Source organism: Lampris incognitus, chromosome 9 (assembly GCF_029633865.1).
Source record: "Lampris incognitus isolate fLamInc1 chromosome 9, fLamInc1.hap2, whole genome shotgun sequence".
Lineage (NCBI taxonomy): Eukaryota > Metazoa > Chordata > Actinopteri > Lampriformes > Lampridae > Lampris > Lampris incognitus.
The window spans coordinates 61879590-61896588 of NC_079219.1; the positions used below are offsets into that span (position 1 = coordinate 61879590).

The window sequence follows — 16999 nt, forward strand, 5'->3', positions numbered from 1 at the left end:
ACTGACTACAGGTACCCCCACTTAGATGATAATGAAATGTATCTGTCAATAAACATTGTGTCCAGATGACCTGATTCTACCTTCTGTGAATTTCAGTTCTAGAATCTAGCCAACTACAGGCAGGAATAGTTAGTGCGTGCAGGTTGGAAAAGTTAAGTTTTCTCCCTGTTTACTTTGAAGGGCTGTAATCTTTTGGGAGAGTAGCAAGATAGCATATATCTTGGCAGAAACAATTTCATTCATATTTAACAGACTTGCAGACACAATAATTCTCAAACAAGCTCCCGAGGTTGCTTAAACCATTGATTTATTACCCACCTGTTGTATCTTAGGTGCATTTACACCTGGGTTTTTGTGTGGGGAAAAAACAAAACATGATCTGCTACATCATTAGCCAAAATGCATTTTAATGTCTGGCGCAAACAGGGTTGAATTGTCCTACCTCTATGGTAATTCTATGGTACACCTGAGTCAATGGTAAGCAAGTACGCACTACCCAGTGATGGATTACCAATTTAGAAATGTGTTGAACTGGTCAACTATCTAAAGTACAAAGCAAAACTGGATAAAACAAGACGAGTGCACTCAGTTGAGAGCAGATCCCCATCAGGCGTACCTATCTCCCCTTCTCCTGTCGCTGTTTTTTTTCTTCAAATTTATGTCTGATTTTTCCCCTTTTCTCCCAATTTAGTCGCCAATCGATCCCTGTTTTAGTTCAAACACCCACCCTCGTACTGCATGCGTTCGCCAACTGCATCTCTCCGGCCGGCAGTCTGGAAGGAGACGCCTCGCCACTTTCGTGACAAGGTGAATCCAGGCCGAACCACTGCTTTTTCAAACACACAGAGACGCATTCATGTGACGAACACAAGCCGACTCCGCCCCCTCCCAAAGACAGCGCTGCCAATTATTGCTGCTTCATCGAGTCCGGCCGTAGTCGGATCTGACAAGACCGGGGCGCAAACCCCGGTCCCCAGTGGGCAACTGCATCGACACAAAGCCAATGCTTAGACCGCTACACCACCGCGGATCCCACCTGTGTTTGAACTTGGCGACAAACCACCCCTTTTTTCACCTACTGGGAGAGGGAAATACAAGCACAGACGAACAGAAAAACCAGTGTTTTTCCTGCCCTTATAAGACTTTTGTGCAGCGCCCAAGTCCACTGAACAGGAAATATGGAGGAAAAAAGTTTTAATATGCAGCAGTCAAGCTAAACAAATCTACCTAATAAACGTTTTGTTTGTTAGTCTTGGGATGTGCAGCCTCCTAGATGGACCCTCGCATGAAAGCGACCAAGTCTGACATGAAATGACAAGAGATCAAGCTATCATGATTTCAAATCCCTTATTAGAAGTCTTCAAATGTGTTTAACCATCACGGTTTTCATGACATAAAATGAATGAAGGTGAATGGCTGCTCTGCTGATTGACTTTCATTCATAAAACAAAGGTAAGAAAACATAGCTCAGCCATGGGAAATGTTTTGTTGTAGCTACTGAGATGATTTCCAGCTGTGACTGTGATTAAGCCTGCTTCTTGAAATTGTATTTTTATAGCAGAGTTTTAACATTGGAGACTATGGCACTTCCGCATGGCGGCAGGGTGAATAAGGCATACATTTGTGATTTATTGATCTGGTATACACCTTCTTGACCATTAAGATCTGCAGATGGAGCCCTGCTGGTTATTTCCAGGGTGGCACGGTGGCACAGTGGTTAGCGCAGTCACCTCACAGCAAGAAGGTCCTGGGTTCGAGCCCTGGGGTAGTCCAACCTTGGTGGGTCGTCCCGGGTCGTCCTCTGTGTGGAGTTTGCATGTTCTCCCCGTGTCTGCGTGGGTTTCCTCCGGGGGCTCCGGTTTCCTCCCACAGTCCAAAGACATGTAGGTTAGGTGAATCGGCCGTACTAAACTGTCCCTAGGTATGAATGTGTGTGTGTGTGTGTGTGTGAGCCCTGTGATGGCCTGGAGGCCTGTCCAGGGTGTCTCCCTGCCTGCCACCCAATGACTGCTGGGATAGGCTCCAGCATCCCTGCGACCCTGAGAGCATGATAAGCGGTTCAGATAGTGGATGGATGGATGGTTATTCCCAGGTGTCGGTTTGTCACAAAGGGTGATCGGACTTTTGCTTTTAGAGCCCCACACTATGGACCTCTCTTCCTGTTGAACTAAGACTAACCAAGTCTCTGGCTTCTTTTAAATCTCTTCTAAAACTTTGTTTTTGTCAAAGCTTTTACAAATGTTTGATATTTGTTTTTATTCACTGTTTTTATTTCTACTCTTATTTGGACTTGTTCTTATTTTGCCTTGTCTGGTTTTACTTCTTTGTAAAGCACTTTGTAACATTGTTTTAGAAAAGTGCTATATGAATAAAATCATTATCATATCATTATAAGGTGAATTAGTTTTGGCTGCTCCAGTGTTCCTGCCAGTTCTCGCTTACTTTGAAGACTCATACCAGAATGCATAATGCTTTGGTTTTTTACACTGCTGCTGCTCGATATGACTCAGCCATAGATGTGAGTCGTGCATGCGCACGGTTGACTCAGATCGGGCAGCAACAGAGAAAAACGTTGGTTGAGCAAGCTAGAGCGTGAATGAAGAGAGGGAGCGGTGATAGCGAGAACAAACATTTTTTGAGGGTTTTGAATCACCGCAACCACGAGTGGTTCTTCACCATACAGTCACAGCTGTGCACAAAAGAATTTAGGCTGGTAAATCCAGTAGTTTGTAAGATTAGCCGTGGACAGACACACACACAAGTGCAACCAAACACATAACCCCCTCCCAGGCTACTGCCTAGAGGAGACATTTGAAAATAAAAAACAAAAGGGCTTTGAAATTTTCCTTTCACCATTTTTCATGGTTTAAGGAAGGAAAGAAGAGGTATTCGCCTCTTCTTATTCAGGATAATTCATACATTGTTTTCTCACCAGCAATGACAGATGACTGGTAGAGTGGGTGCATGAGAACCCGTCTGATGCGGGCTCGGGCAGGGTGGGAGTGGTTTGAGATGGGAAGCTGGAATCTCATATCCCAACAGGCCATGGTGCCGTTGCTTGTGCCTAATGAGGAAGTAGAAAAGAAACAGAAGTAAAATGAGAACTATGGGAGCTGAGCTCTAACATGAGTGAAAAAAGTAACAATGGTGGACATACGATGATGGAAAACATAGCTTTATCAATAAGTCATGAGGCACGCTCAATAATGTGATGAAACATAGTATCTGTCAATAAACGTAGCCACATGGGCTGATCCCAGCTTCTTTGAAGCTCCAGCAACAGTTTTACGCATGTGCTACTGATGTTCTAGTTTCTTCTGTCTACTTGACAAGGTCCTGGTGTGTGTAACGCTATTAAACTGTGTGTGTGTGTGTGTGTGTGTGTGTGTGTGTAAAGCCAATAAAGTTGAACTTGAAAAGACAGGACAGATTTTATCTCATGTCACCAAGTCTAGGTGGATATTTACACTGCTGACTGGAATCATTGTTTTACCTGTGTACCTCCGTGTGTTTCTGTTTTTTGGTCTGTGCATGTGGACTTTGCTGTGTTTTTCAAGTTTACTGTTTTTCTATATCTGTCTCTGTGTAACACAAGTCACACACACAAACACAGACAAACATTCACAGAGAGCCATTATTGCTGCATGCTCAATGTTTCTACACACAGGTACAAACACAGGCCCAGCATTAGTAACTGTTTAATGTATGTACTATATGTATACACACACACATACACACACACACACACACCAAAACCTTCCATACCTAGGCAGAGCCAACACTGGTGCATGTCCACGGTGAAGGAGGTGATTAGACCCAGGCGAAGGTCATGGTGGAGGGTCCAAGCATTGGTGTTAGAGCGCAGGTCCCAGCCCACCACAGAGCCATTTACAGTGGCATAGGCCAACACAGACTGGGCCCCAGCATTAAAATGATGGAGGTCCACCACACAGCCTTCCTCCTGGGGGTCCAAAGACCTAGGACACAATCACAGCAGACAATGTTGAATACGAAGTGTGCAGTGGTCTCTGCTGTGTGTGTGTGTGGCACATGGCTACTGTAGCGTACTACACACTATGTCCTCTCCGTACGCATGCGTGTGTGTGTGTTACTCAGTTAAGTGGCCAATAGGACTGTAGTCCTGGAATAAGAACATGTCGTTGGTTGATTATCTGGTTTCCTTCGCTTTGATTAACAGTGACATGAGTGGGTATTTATATTACCAGCCTCGCTCAACATTGTTCTTTCAACTGATGGGTCACTAAGGTTCCCCTCTCTACCCAACTATCAAATGAAGGCTTAAATTTTCAAAGAAAGATTAAAAAAAAGAAATGACCACTAATGATATGGAGGTTGAGATTTATGGTGGTACCTGGTCTGGAAGGGCTGAACCTTAGGAGATTTGGGTGGCTTGTTAGCCTCCACAGCTAGCAGCTGGATGGAACCATTGTCAGAGGCAACCGCCAAGTAATGTGATCCCTGACAGAAGGTCAAGGTCTTCACGTGACCGCCAATACGAGAATATGTCAGCACTGACCTGCAGATAAGAAACAGAGAGATTCCGAGCTATAAAAAAAAAAGGGAAGAAGCAAAAACTAAAAAAACAAAACAAAAAAACAACCAAAACAAAACAAATGTAATCATGGTAAACAGTGTTAAATCTAGAGAAATCCATTCCTCATTGCCGGCACAGAAAAGAAGACTACATCACAAACAACACACAACTCCTTACAGTGAGCATATTGGTGTTGTTCAAGGTTATAATCTTGAGGACAGACAAGTCTGCTGAAGTGACTGATACCTGGGGTGATGTGTGGTACTTGCAGTGGTGTTTGAATACTCCAGGTCCTACAAAGCCTTTTAGCAAAGTCATTGTGTCAGCAACATTTCCCACGGCGAACAAAGAACATGGATGAATGGTTCCAGCTATTGATGCTGTAGTGTCTATTGGTAAAGGTCTGTTACCTTTTATGTCAAATCTGCTTGCTAACCACCTGCTAACCCGAACCACTACAACACTGCATCCTTCTTTACTCATCATTATCCAAAGGAGTTGAATCAAGTGCAACTGGACTAGGTATATATCCGTGAATATATACGGACATATACCGTACCAAATATACGGATATTCACGGATATATACCAAGTCCAGTTGCACTTGATTCAACTCCTTTGGATAACCATGACCTGGATGAATGAGAACATTCACAGACTTCTTTACTCATCATTTACCTGACTTATTTTTTAGCATTTGGCAATGATGGTAAAGACATTAAATGCTATGTACGTCATCATTTTGGTCCCTGAAAAGTACTGACAGCAATTATCAAAATCAGCAACAATAAAAGCCTCCATGATTTACATATTTGTTGAAAAGCTATATCAATTGAAAAATGAATGTTTACTTGAATAACAACAACTATAGCTGTAAAATATGTTAATGTCAGGATGGACTCTAGGGTAAAAACTGATGAGGAGGGTGACCTTGACCAAGGTCCTCTGCCCATTCATGTCTTCCAAAAAGATTCAATCATATCAATCATAAAGCAAACATGTGTTCTGTGGAGTGTTTGTGTGTTTAAATGTTGGCACTGCTATGCAACAATTGCCCCTCTGGGGACAAATAAAACCACTTGACTTGACTTAAATCGTCATGCATGGATATTAGTTGTGGTGTACCCCAAGGGTCGGTTTTAGGCCCACAACTGTTCATTCTGTACTTAAATGATATAATCAAGATATCAAAAATATTGAAATTTGTTCTATTTGCAGATGACACGAATATATTTTGTTCTGGTGAGAATTTACAGCAGCTTTTGGAGGTGACCACAATAGAAATGGAAAAATTAAAATGGTAGTTTGACAAAAACAAATTATCCTTAAATCGGAACGAAACAAAGTTCATGTTGTTTGGAAATTATAAAATAAACACCGAAGTAAAAGCAGTGATAGACAATGTCCAACTAGAAAGATTATATGAAAATAAATGTCTAGGTGTGATACTAGACCACAAAATCTGCTGGAAACCTCACATAACATGTGGCAAGGAGCATTGTAGTCATGGGAAAAGCAAGTCACATTCTGGATCATAAATCATTGTACACTCTGTATTGTTCATTTATTTTATTATATCTGATCTACTGTGTGGAGGTATGGGGTAACACCTACAACACCAACCTACAACCATTATGTATACTACAACATTATGTACACTACACAAAAGAGCCATGAGGACAGTTAATAATGTAGAATATGGTGAACACACCAACAAGCTATTTTTAAAGTCAAGTGCCTTGAAATTCAGGGATTTAGTAGAACTTAATACAGCACAAATAATATTCAAAGCAAGAAACCATCTACTACCCAGTAATATACAAAAATACTCTCAGATAGAGAAGGGGAATATAACTATATTATATATATAATATAATTTGAATATAATGGAATATAATTTGACAGGGAAATTAAACTTCAATAAATGATAATGTTGGTACAAGTTGAAGAGCATGGACATTTCAATTTGTGGGGTAAAATTGTGGAACAGCGTGAGCATGGAACTCAAACACAGTACAAACATTGTGCAGTTCAAGAAGTACAAAGCACAAGAGACGTAGGGACAATGAAGAGTTGTGTTAACTGTCTAAGTTTTATTTATCTCCAAACATTTCTTCTTGTTGCATGTTTTTTTTTTCCTTTCTATGACAGCGAGTGGATATTTGCGTTTTGGGTTTTATTTGGGATCTCAGTACGTAGCACTGAGATCTGTTTATTTTTGGTACATGACATCAGCATGTGTTTTTCTTTTTCTTTGTCCTCTTTCGCTCATATTTTGATGTGTTTTTTCTCTTTCTTCTCTTATTGTTCACAGTAGGTGAGTTTATGTTGTGCAGCACAACTTGCATTGAAGGTGAACTACACAGTACAGTGGGAAGTGTGTTTGTAATGTACAGCATCTGAATTAACAGTAGCTGAGAAGGGGTAGGAAAAAATAAGTGTACACTTCCTCCTACTGGCAAGCAACCTTCTGTGATTTTCTTATCAGGATTACTGAGCATGCATGAAGACACTTCCTCCTACTGCTTCTCCAACATGTAAAAATTAATGTGACACATACGGAGATGTGTTCACTGAGTTTGGTGCATGGATTTTTTGATCACTTGGATATGACTTATCTGTATGTTCTACCCTGCTTATTTACATGTTCGAAATAAATCATCATCATACTTCTCCATCAACACTCTCAAAGCAAACATCACATCTGTGGTGCTCTTTCCTGGCATGAAACCATACTGCTGCTCGCTGACCGTCACCTCTCCTCTTAACCTAGCTTCTATTACTCCTTCCCATATCTCTTAATCCAGCTTCTATTACTCCTTCCCATATCTCTTAACCCAGCTTCTACTACTCCTTCCCATGTCTCTTAACCCAGCTTCTACAAACCCCAATTCCAGTGAAGTTGGGACGTTGTGTAAAACGTAAATAAAAACAGAATACAATGATTTTCAAATCCTTTTCGACCTATATTCAATTGAATACACTACAAAGACAAGATATTTAATGTTCAAACTGATAAACTTTATTGTTTTTTTGCAAATATTCACTCATTTTGAATTTGATGCCTGCAACACGTTCCAAAGAAGCTGGGACAGGGGCATGTTCACCACTGTGTTACATCACCTTTCCTTTTAACAACACTCATTAAGCATTTGGGAATTGAGGGCACTAATTGTTGAAGCTTTGTAGGTGGAATTCTTTCCCATTCTTGCTTGATGTACGACTTCAGTTGCTCAACAGTCCGGGGTCTCCGTTGTCATATTTTGCACTTCATAATGCGCCACACATTTTCAATGGGAGACAGGTCTGGACTGCAGGCAGGCCAGTCCAGTACCCGCACTCTTTTACTACGAAGCCACCCTGTTGTAACACGTGCAGAATGTGGCTTGGCATTGTCTTACTGAAATAAGCAGGGATGTCCCTGAAAAAGACATCGCTTGGATGGCAGCATATGTTGCTCCAAAACCTGTATGTACCTTTCAGCATTAATGGTGCCTTCACAGATGTGCAAGCTACCCATGATGCCATGGGCACTAACACCCCCCCCCCATACCATCACAGATGCTGGCTTTTGAACTTTGCGCTGATAACAATCTGGATGGTCCTTTTCCTCTTTAGCCCGGACGACACGACGTCTATGATTTCCAAAAACAATTTGAAACATGGACTCGTCAGACCACAGCACACTTTTCCACTTTGCGTCAGTCCATCTCAGATGAGCTCGGGGCCAGAGAAGCCGGTGGCGTTTCTGGGTGGTGTTGATATCTGGCTTTGGCTTTGCACGGTAGAGTTTTAACTTGCACTTGTAGATGTAGCGACGAACTGTGTTAACTGACGATGGTTTTCCCGAGTGCTCCTGACCCCACGTGATAATATCCTTTACAGAATGATGTTGGTTTTTAATGCAGTGCCGCCTGAGGGGTCGAAGGTCACGGGCATTCAATGTTGGTTTTCGGCCTTGCCGCTTACGTGCAGCGATTTCTCCGGATTCTCTGAATCGTTTGATATTATGGACTGGAGATGATGAAATCCCTAAATTCTTTGCAATTGTACGTTGAGAAACGTTGTTCTTAAACTGTCAGACTACACTACCGTTCAAAAGTTTGGGATCACCCAAACAATTTCGTGTTTTCCATGAAAAGTCACACTTATTCACCACCATATGTTGTGAAATGAATAGAAAATAGAGTCAAGACATTGACAAGGTTAGAAATAATGATTTGTATTTGAAATAAGATTTTTTTTACATCAAACTTTGCTTTCGTCAAAGAATCCTCCATTTGCAGCAATTACAGCATTGCAGACCTTTGGCATTCTAGCTGTTAATTTGTTGAGGTAATCTGGAGAAATTGCACCCCACGCTTCCAGAAGCAGCTCCCACAAGTTGGATTGGTTGGATGGGCACTTCTTTGAGCAGATTGAGTTTCTGGAGCATCACATTTGTGGGGTCAATTAAACGCTCAAAATGGCCAGAAAAAGAGAACTTTCATCTGAAACTCGACAGTCTATTCTTGTTCTTAGAAATGAAGGCTATTCCATGCGAGAAATTGCTAAGAAATTGAAGATTTCCTACACCGGTGTGTACTACTCCCTTCAGAGGACAGCACAAACAGGCTCTAACCAGAGTAGAAAAAGAAGTGGGAGGCCGCGTTGCACAACTGAGCAAGAAGATAAGTACATTAGAGTCTCTAGTTTGAGAAACAGACGCCTCACAGGTCCCCAACTGGCATCTTCATTAAATAGTACCTGTTAGAGCCTGTTTGTGCTGTCCTCTGAAGGGAGTAGTACACACCGGTGTAGGAAATCTTCAATTTCTTAGCAATTTCTCGCATGGAATAGCCTTCATTTCTAAGAACAAGAATAGACTGTCGAGTTTCAGATGAAAGTTCTCTTTTTCTGGCCATTTTGAGCGTTTAATTGACCCCACAAATGTGATGCTCCAGAAACTCAATCTGCTCAAAGAAGTGCCCATCCAACCAATCCAACTTGTGGGAGCTGCTTCTGGAAGCGTGGGGTGCAATTTCTCCAGATTACCTCAACAAATTAACAGCTAGAATGCCAAAGGTCTGCAATGCTGTAATTGCTGCAAATGGAGGATTCTTTGACGAAAGCAAAGTTTGATGTAAAAAAAATCTTATTTCAAATACAAATCATTATTTCTAACCTTGCCAATGTCTTGACTCTATTTTCTATTCATTTCACAACATATGGTGGTGAATAAGTGTGACTTTTCATGGAAAACACGAAATTGTTTGGGTGATCCCAAACTTTTGAACGGTAGTGTATTTGCTCGCGCAGTTGTTCACAAAGTGGTGAACCTCGCCCCATCCTTGCTTGTGAACGGCTGAGCCTTTCGGGGATGCTCCTTTTATACCCAATCATGACACTCACCTGTTTCCAATGAACCTGTTCACCTGTGGAATGTTCCAAACAGGTGTTTTTTGAGCATTCCTCAACTTTCCCAGTCTTTTGTTGCCCCTGTCCCAGCTTCTTTGGAACTTGTTGCAGGCATCAAATTCAAAATGAGTGAATATTTGCAAAAAACAATAAAATAAATTACAATATAATACATTTCACGGATATATACCAAGTCCAGTTGCACTTGATTCAATTCCTTTGGATAACCATGACCTGAATGAATGAGAACATTCACAGACAAAAAACAATAAAGTTTATCAGTTTGAACATTAAATATCTTGTCTTTGTCGTGTATTCAATTGAATATAGGTCGAAAAGGATTTGCAAATCATTGTATTCTGTTTTAATTCACATTTTACACAACGTCCCAACTTCATTGGAATTGGGGTTTGTATTACTCCTTCCCATGTCTCTTAACCCAGCTTCTATTACTCCTTCCCATGTCTCTTAACCTAGCTTCTATTACTCCTTCCCATATCTCTTAACCCAGCTTCTATTACTCCTTCCCATATCTCTTAACCCAGCTTCTATTACTCCTTCCCATATCTCTTAACCCAGCTTCTATTACTCCTTCCCATATCTCTTAACCCAGCTTCTATTACTCCTTCCCATGTCTCTTAACGTAGCTTCTATTACTCCTTCCCATATCTCTTAACCCAGCTTCTATTACTCCTTCCCATGTCTCTTAACCCAGCTTCTATTACTCCTTCCCATATCTCTTAACCCAGCTTCTGTTGCTCCTTCTCATATCTCTTAACCCAGTTTCTATTACTCCTTCCCATGTCTCTTAACCCAGCTTCTATTACTCCTTCCCATATCTCTTAACCCAGCTTCTATTGCTCCTTCTCGTATCTCTTAACCCAGTTTCTATTACTCCTTCCCATGTCTTCATGCTGTGTGGATGATAGCTTTATATGTACCTCTGTAGTGTTTCATTTATTATGTACGTCTTCAATTCAACTCAATTTATTGTCATTAAAAACAATGTGCAGGTACATGTTAAGAATGAAATGAGGGCTGTGGCTTCACCAAACAGTGCAAGTTATGTTAGGTCATGTTAACTGGAACATGATGCTGTGACACTGTCACACCAAGCACAGACACACCAACTTTTAAAAGGGAACCATTTATTGAATAGAAGAGATATTGCTATTAAATAGATTTTTTTAATGTTTCAATATATTAAAAAAAAAAGTTCAGTCTTTTAAAAATATTTATTCAAGTAACTTTACTGTTTTTCTTGCAGAAAGCTTAAGGGTTCAATTCAAAGTTCTGTCAGACACCGAGACAAGCTCAAGATTATTCAGTATCTTGAATCCAAATTAAATTCTAATGTCAATAATAATTTAAAAACGCCGCCACCCCTCCCGCCACTCCCTGATGATTGGATAACTTATCAGCAATCTTGAGTAACAACAACTGGACAATATGAAAATAGAAATTATCGACCAACCCTAATTCCAGCAATATCATGGAATGTATGTGTGAAAGGGGCTGAAAACTACCTGGTAGTGATAGTATCAGCAGTTATCTTTCTAAACAGCTAGTAATGGCACTGTCTGTAAATACTGTTGGGGACTACCTGGTGGTTGTGGTCTTTCCCTCCATCTTCTGACTGTCCCACACCTTGACGGTGCCATCGTTAGAGGCCGTGGCGAAGATGGAATGTTCGTCAGACACACGGACTCGGTTGACAGCGGCTTTGTGCTCATGGAGGTGGGCCACCAGTAGGCCCTTAGGATGCCAACCTGGAGGAACAAACCACACACACACACACACACACACACACACACACACACACACACACACACACACACACACACACACACACACACACACACACACACACACACACACACACACACACACATACTGAAGGACTCGTATGCGAGGCCTTGTGTGAATTACACTGACCATGGAAAGATAAAACCTATTTCATATTTCATCTAAAGCCTTGTTTTCTAGAATTAAGATGAAGGTGGTTTTTCTAAGATTCTTTTTTTGGCTGGACCAGACCAGCTGGCAAGCCCTACAAACGTGAATGTTGCTGACTGAGTGAGTGAGTGAGTGAGTGACTGACTGACTAATCACGTTTGACACGATTAGGCAGCTGGATCAGGTGACCAACAACATCAATGAAGTTACACGATTGGTCGGCCAAGTGCTGACAGGCATGAGGGAGAGTGCACAGTTAAAGCATCTGAAATAACAATCACTCTGACAGAACACTCACTGGCAAATTCACAAAGGATTGCACCTCTTTTGTGGCTGCTAAACCTGCACAAATAAGACAAAAAGAAATCATGTAAATTCTCAAAGAACCGCAAAGGGTCAGATGCACTCAAAACTGCGCTGACAAACAAATAGCATCTCAGTGCTCCAATGCTATTTGCAAGTATTTAAATTAGGTAATATGCGTACATCTGGTGCAAAATTAGCCCCTTTCTATGTAAATGAGCCTCATTGCAAAAAAAAAGTCAAATTGACAAAAACCAGCACTAGTAGCCACTAGGGTTGGGTATCGAAAATGGTACCCATATAGCACCAACCAAAATATCTCGGTCCTACCGAGTATCAAACTCTTTGGAAAAAAACGGTGCCAAATTTCGATACTTTACTGTAGATGACATGAACGCTATCACAACCAGCCAATCACTACCAGCATTGTTGTACACAGATGACTGACTGACAAATCAGCATGACGCTATTTGGTATGTGTGTGCATCTCGTGACTGCGTTGGAGTTGAAAACTGGCGGGCAAGATTCAGTGAGCTACTATGCATTCCAAAGTGTGGCTACACTTTGTAAAAATAGACAGCAAACCTGATACAGTAAAATGCAATCGCTGCAAAGCAATCATCAAATGCAAGTCTGAGTGTTAAGCGTTGTTATTTGACGGTGCCCTTACTCATTGTATTACGGTACCAGCCGTATTATTGTTCTATCTAAGGCTTTACGGTTCATTCAGATGTGACGTCGCCACATTCTCTGTGTGCGACAGACAGTGTGTGCGACAGACAGTGTGTTGTAAGCTTGTTGTAAGAGTCGGTACTCGGTAGTAGAGAGCCAAGAGACCTGCTGTATTTGCCTAAATAAATATGCCTAACGTAAAAGGCTAAAGAGAAAACCGAGTCAAGCTTTGCTTATCCTCCATACGCAAGAAGAAGACTGCGCATCCCAGCTCAACTTGGAAAAAAATGGTGCCAAATTTCGATACGTTACGGTAGACGATGTGAACGCTATCACAGCCAGCCAATCACTACCAGCATTGTTGTACAGAGGCAACTGACAGACAACTCAGCATGAGGCTATTTGGTATGCATGTGCATCTCTTGACTGCGTTGGGAGTTGAAAACTGGCGGGCAAGATTCAGTGAGCTACTGTGCGTTCCAAAGCGTGGCTAAACTTTGTAAAAATAGACAGCAAACCTGACACAGTAAAATGCAAGTCTGGGAATACGTCGAATATGATGAAACATCTGATCACGCATGGGATAAATTTATGAGTGGACAACTGCTCTGTGTTTGACAACGTTAATGTCCGTGCTGCTGTCAACGTTAACATTAGCTCTGGGACATCTGCTACTGGGTCTTCTTCTGGTGCCACTGCTAGCAATGAAAAAACAGGTAAGGACGGTTATGATGATGTATATAAATAGGCTCACATACATTAAAGATGTCAGTCTGCACATTGACCTCATTGTCATTGTTGACCTCACTTTCAATCTCAAAGTGCTAGAGTACAGAACCAAAATAACACGATGTGTCAATGGTGCTCGCTGTATAGAAAAGTAGTTTGCTGATAATCCTGTAAGGTTTTCATACTATAAAGTATCCAAAAAGTATCGTTTAGGTATTGTATTGAATTGAAGGTATTGGTTTTGGTATCGGTATCGAAAAATTTCGAACGATATCCAACCCTAGTAGCCACATGAAGTCAGAGTGAAAATTATTAGCATCCACAGAGAGTTGGTGGTAACTGACGCCCAGACCATTCAGTGATCACGGCAGCTAGGTGAAGGCATCATCATGGCAGCCAGGTGAAGGCATCATCATGCCCGGCTTGCTTATGAGGGGATATTTTGAAGGACAGTATCGGTCTCAGTTAAATCAGAAGTGATACTGTTGCATTCGCAGATTCAGGTTGCCAGGTCAAAAAAGTCTTGCTATACTTGATGACATCAAGGATGACATTGACCCTGCCTACTGTGTTCTTGGCACAAGGCCACATTTACACTTTGCTACATGGAAAATTGCAATCAGACACAAAACAAGGGCAAATTGCACTCAGCTGCAAAACCTTATGGGCGTGTTTGGACTGTGATATCATCAGCATAATATCCTCTGTGAATCAGACCTTGAGACGGGGCAGATAACGGTCACAAGTGATGCGCAATTCATGGTGCCATTAGCGGCCGCAACCCATTCTTTGTGAATTTGCCTGTCAATACAGAGTGAGTCTTAGAAAAACGACAAACATCTGCAGATACGAGGAGGGGGAGGACTTAACAGATAACTAGAACAGGTATACTTCCCATTAAATTAGTTCTCTTTCAAATCAAACATCCCAAGATATGAGAGGAGAGTACTGTTCTTGCAACCGAATTCATACCTTTTTTTATTTTTTACGTGAACGTATCCTCACCATGTCATGTGATATGCTACTTCAGTACACTTTAACAACAAATATTACTGGGACCACTACAGAACACTGCAGACGAACATTTAATATCCAGGAATTCACATTACAGACACCACCACTGACTATCCCTTCCAACACACTGACCACAATCTCCAACACTGACCAGACATGGTCCAGACATGTACTAGGTCTTACCATACATGGCCCAGACATGTACTAGGTCTTACCATACGTGGTCCAGACATGTACTAGGTTTTACCATACATGGTTTAGATATGTACTAGGTCTTACCATACATGGTTCAGACATGTACTAGGTCTTACCATACATGGTCCAGACATGTACAAGGGTTTACCATACATGGTCCAGAAATGTACTAGGTCTTACCATACATGGCCCAGACATGTACTAGGTCTTACCATGTATGGTCCAGACATGTACTAGGTTTGACCATACATGGTCCAGACATGTACTAGGTCTTACCATACATGGTCCAGACATGTACTAGGTTTTACCATAAATGGTCCAGACATGTACTAGGTCTTACCATACATGGTTCAGACATGTACTAGGTTTGACCATACATAGTCCAGACATGTACAAGGTCTTACCATGTATGGTCCAGACATGTACTAGGGTTTACCATATATGGTCCAGACATGTACTAGGTTTGACCATACATGGTCCAGACATGTACTAGGTCTTACCATACATGGTCCAGACATGTACTAGGTTTTACCATAAATGGTCCAGACATGCACTAGGTCTTACCATACATGGTTCAGACATGTACTAGGTTTGACCATACATGATCCAGACATGTACTAGGTCTTACCATACATAATCCAGACATGTACTAGGTCTTACCATGTATGGTCCAGACATGTACTAGGGTTTACCATACATGGTCCAGACATGTACTAGGTTTTACCATATATGGTCCAGACATGTACTAGGTTTGACCATACATGGTCCAGACGTGTACTAGGTCTTACCATACATGGTCCAGACATGTACTAGGTTTGACCATACATGGTCCAGACGTGTACTAGGTCTTACCATACATGGCCCAGACATGTACTAGGTTTTACCATAGATGGTCCAGACACGTACTAGGTCTTACCATACATGGTCCAGACATGTACTAGGTCTTACCATACGTGGTCCAGACATGTACTAGGTTTTACCATATATGGTCCAGACATGTACTAGGTCTTACCATACATGGTCCAGACATGTACTAGGTCTTACCATACATGGTCCAGACATATACTAGGTCTTACCATACATGGTCCAGACATGTACTAGGGTTTACCATATATGGTCCAGACATGTACTAGGGTTTACCATATATGGTCCAGACATGTACTAGGTCTTACCATACATGGTCCAGATATGTACTAGGGTTTACCATATATGGTCCAGACATGTACTAGGTTTTACCATACATGGTCCAGACATGTACTAGGTCTTACCATACATGGTCCAGACATGTACTAGGTCTTACCATACATGGTCCAGACATGTACTAGGTTTGACCATACATGGTCCAGACATGTACGAGGTTTTGACCTGGTCTTACTATTGAGGTGGTAGGATGGAAAAAACTAGCAAGAGGTTTCTAGTTGGATCTTAACGTTAACTGAAATTGGTTTTCAGAATAATACTCTTTACGGAGTCCGCTCCATCTGCAGGGGTCTGAAAGACTTGGTTGGAAAACACATTATACATGTTAGTGATAAAGAGTGTTCTTGGGCCTTTGACTCCTAATGTTTTTGTGATTCTCGTTATTGAGCTCCATCTCTGCTCTTAAAAGAGGCTGTATAACTGGACTTTATAAGGCTTTGAGTGGGACCTGTCACAGCACTGTCATGCAAAGGCAAATTAAGGACCTTTCACTTAAACAGAACGAAATGATAGATTAACTCAAAATTACTGCCATTACTGTATCATGTTTAATTAAAACTGCTTTGAGGAGTTTGGGATTTTTTGCTGAGTTTTTGTTGACTAAAAGTTTTGCGGAAAAAAACTTCATTTCACAAAAACTTTCATAGATTTCTTGTTGTTCTTATTCTTGTTTTTACCATCATTAAACACTGCCTCTTGTCGCAAAAGTCTACATTCGCCCTCTGGTCGCTTGTGCATTTAGTTTGGTGAGAAGAGTGAGCGAGATAGTGGTATTTTGGAAAAACAGGTGTTTGCAAGACATACAGCAATGCGGTAATGCATCTCTTAATTCTGGCTATGCATCCTGTCTGTGCGCCACAAATCATCTCATCAGATTTCACAGGGACTCAACTTGAAGACAAGCACGTGGAGTCATTTTAAAGCAATATATAATCTTTTGGCTGAAGGTCTAATTTGCTTATGTTGGTAAAAAAAAAAT

At 41.4% G+C, this 16999-nt stretch overlaps 1 protein-coding gene across 2 annotated transcripts in view; it reads right to left on the bottom strand.

The window, feature by feature from the left end:
* Window positions 1–16999, bottom strand: part of pik3r4 (phosphoinositide-3-kinase, regulatory subunit 4) — a 77240-nt gene that overhangs the window by 16141 nt on the left and 44100 nt on the right. For both annotated transcript variants that reach the window (XM_056286033.1, XM_056286032.1), the window contains 4 exons: window positions 11555–11720; window positions 4373–4537; window positions 3766–3977; window positions 2933–3064 (listed from right to left, as the gene is read on the bottom strand). In XM_056286033.1, the coding sequence (XP_056142008.1) occupies window positions 2933–3064; window positions 3766–3977; window positions 4373–4537; window positions 11555–11720 (675 nt within the window). The remainder of the gene's footprint in view (window positions 1–2932; window positions 3065–3765; window positions 3978–4372; window positions 4538–11554; window positions 11721–16999) is intronic.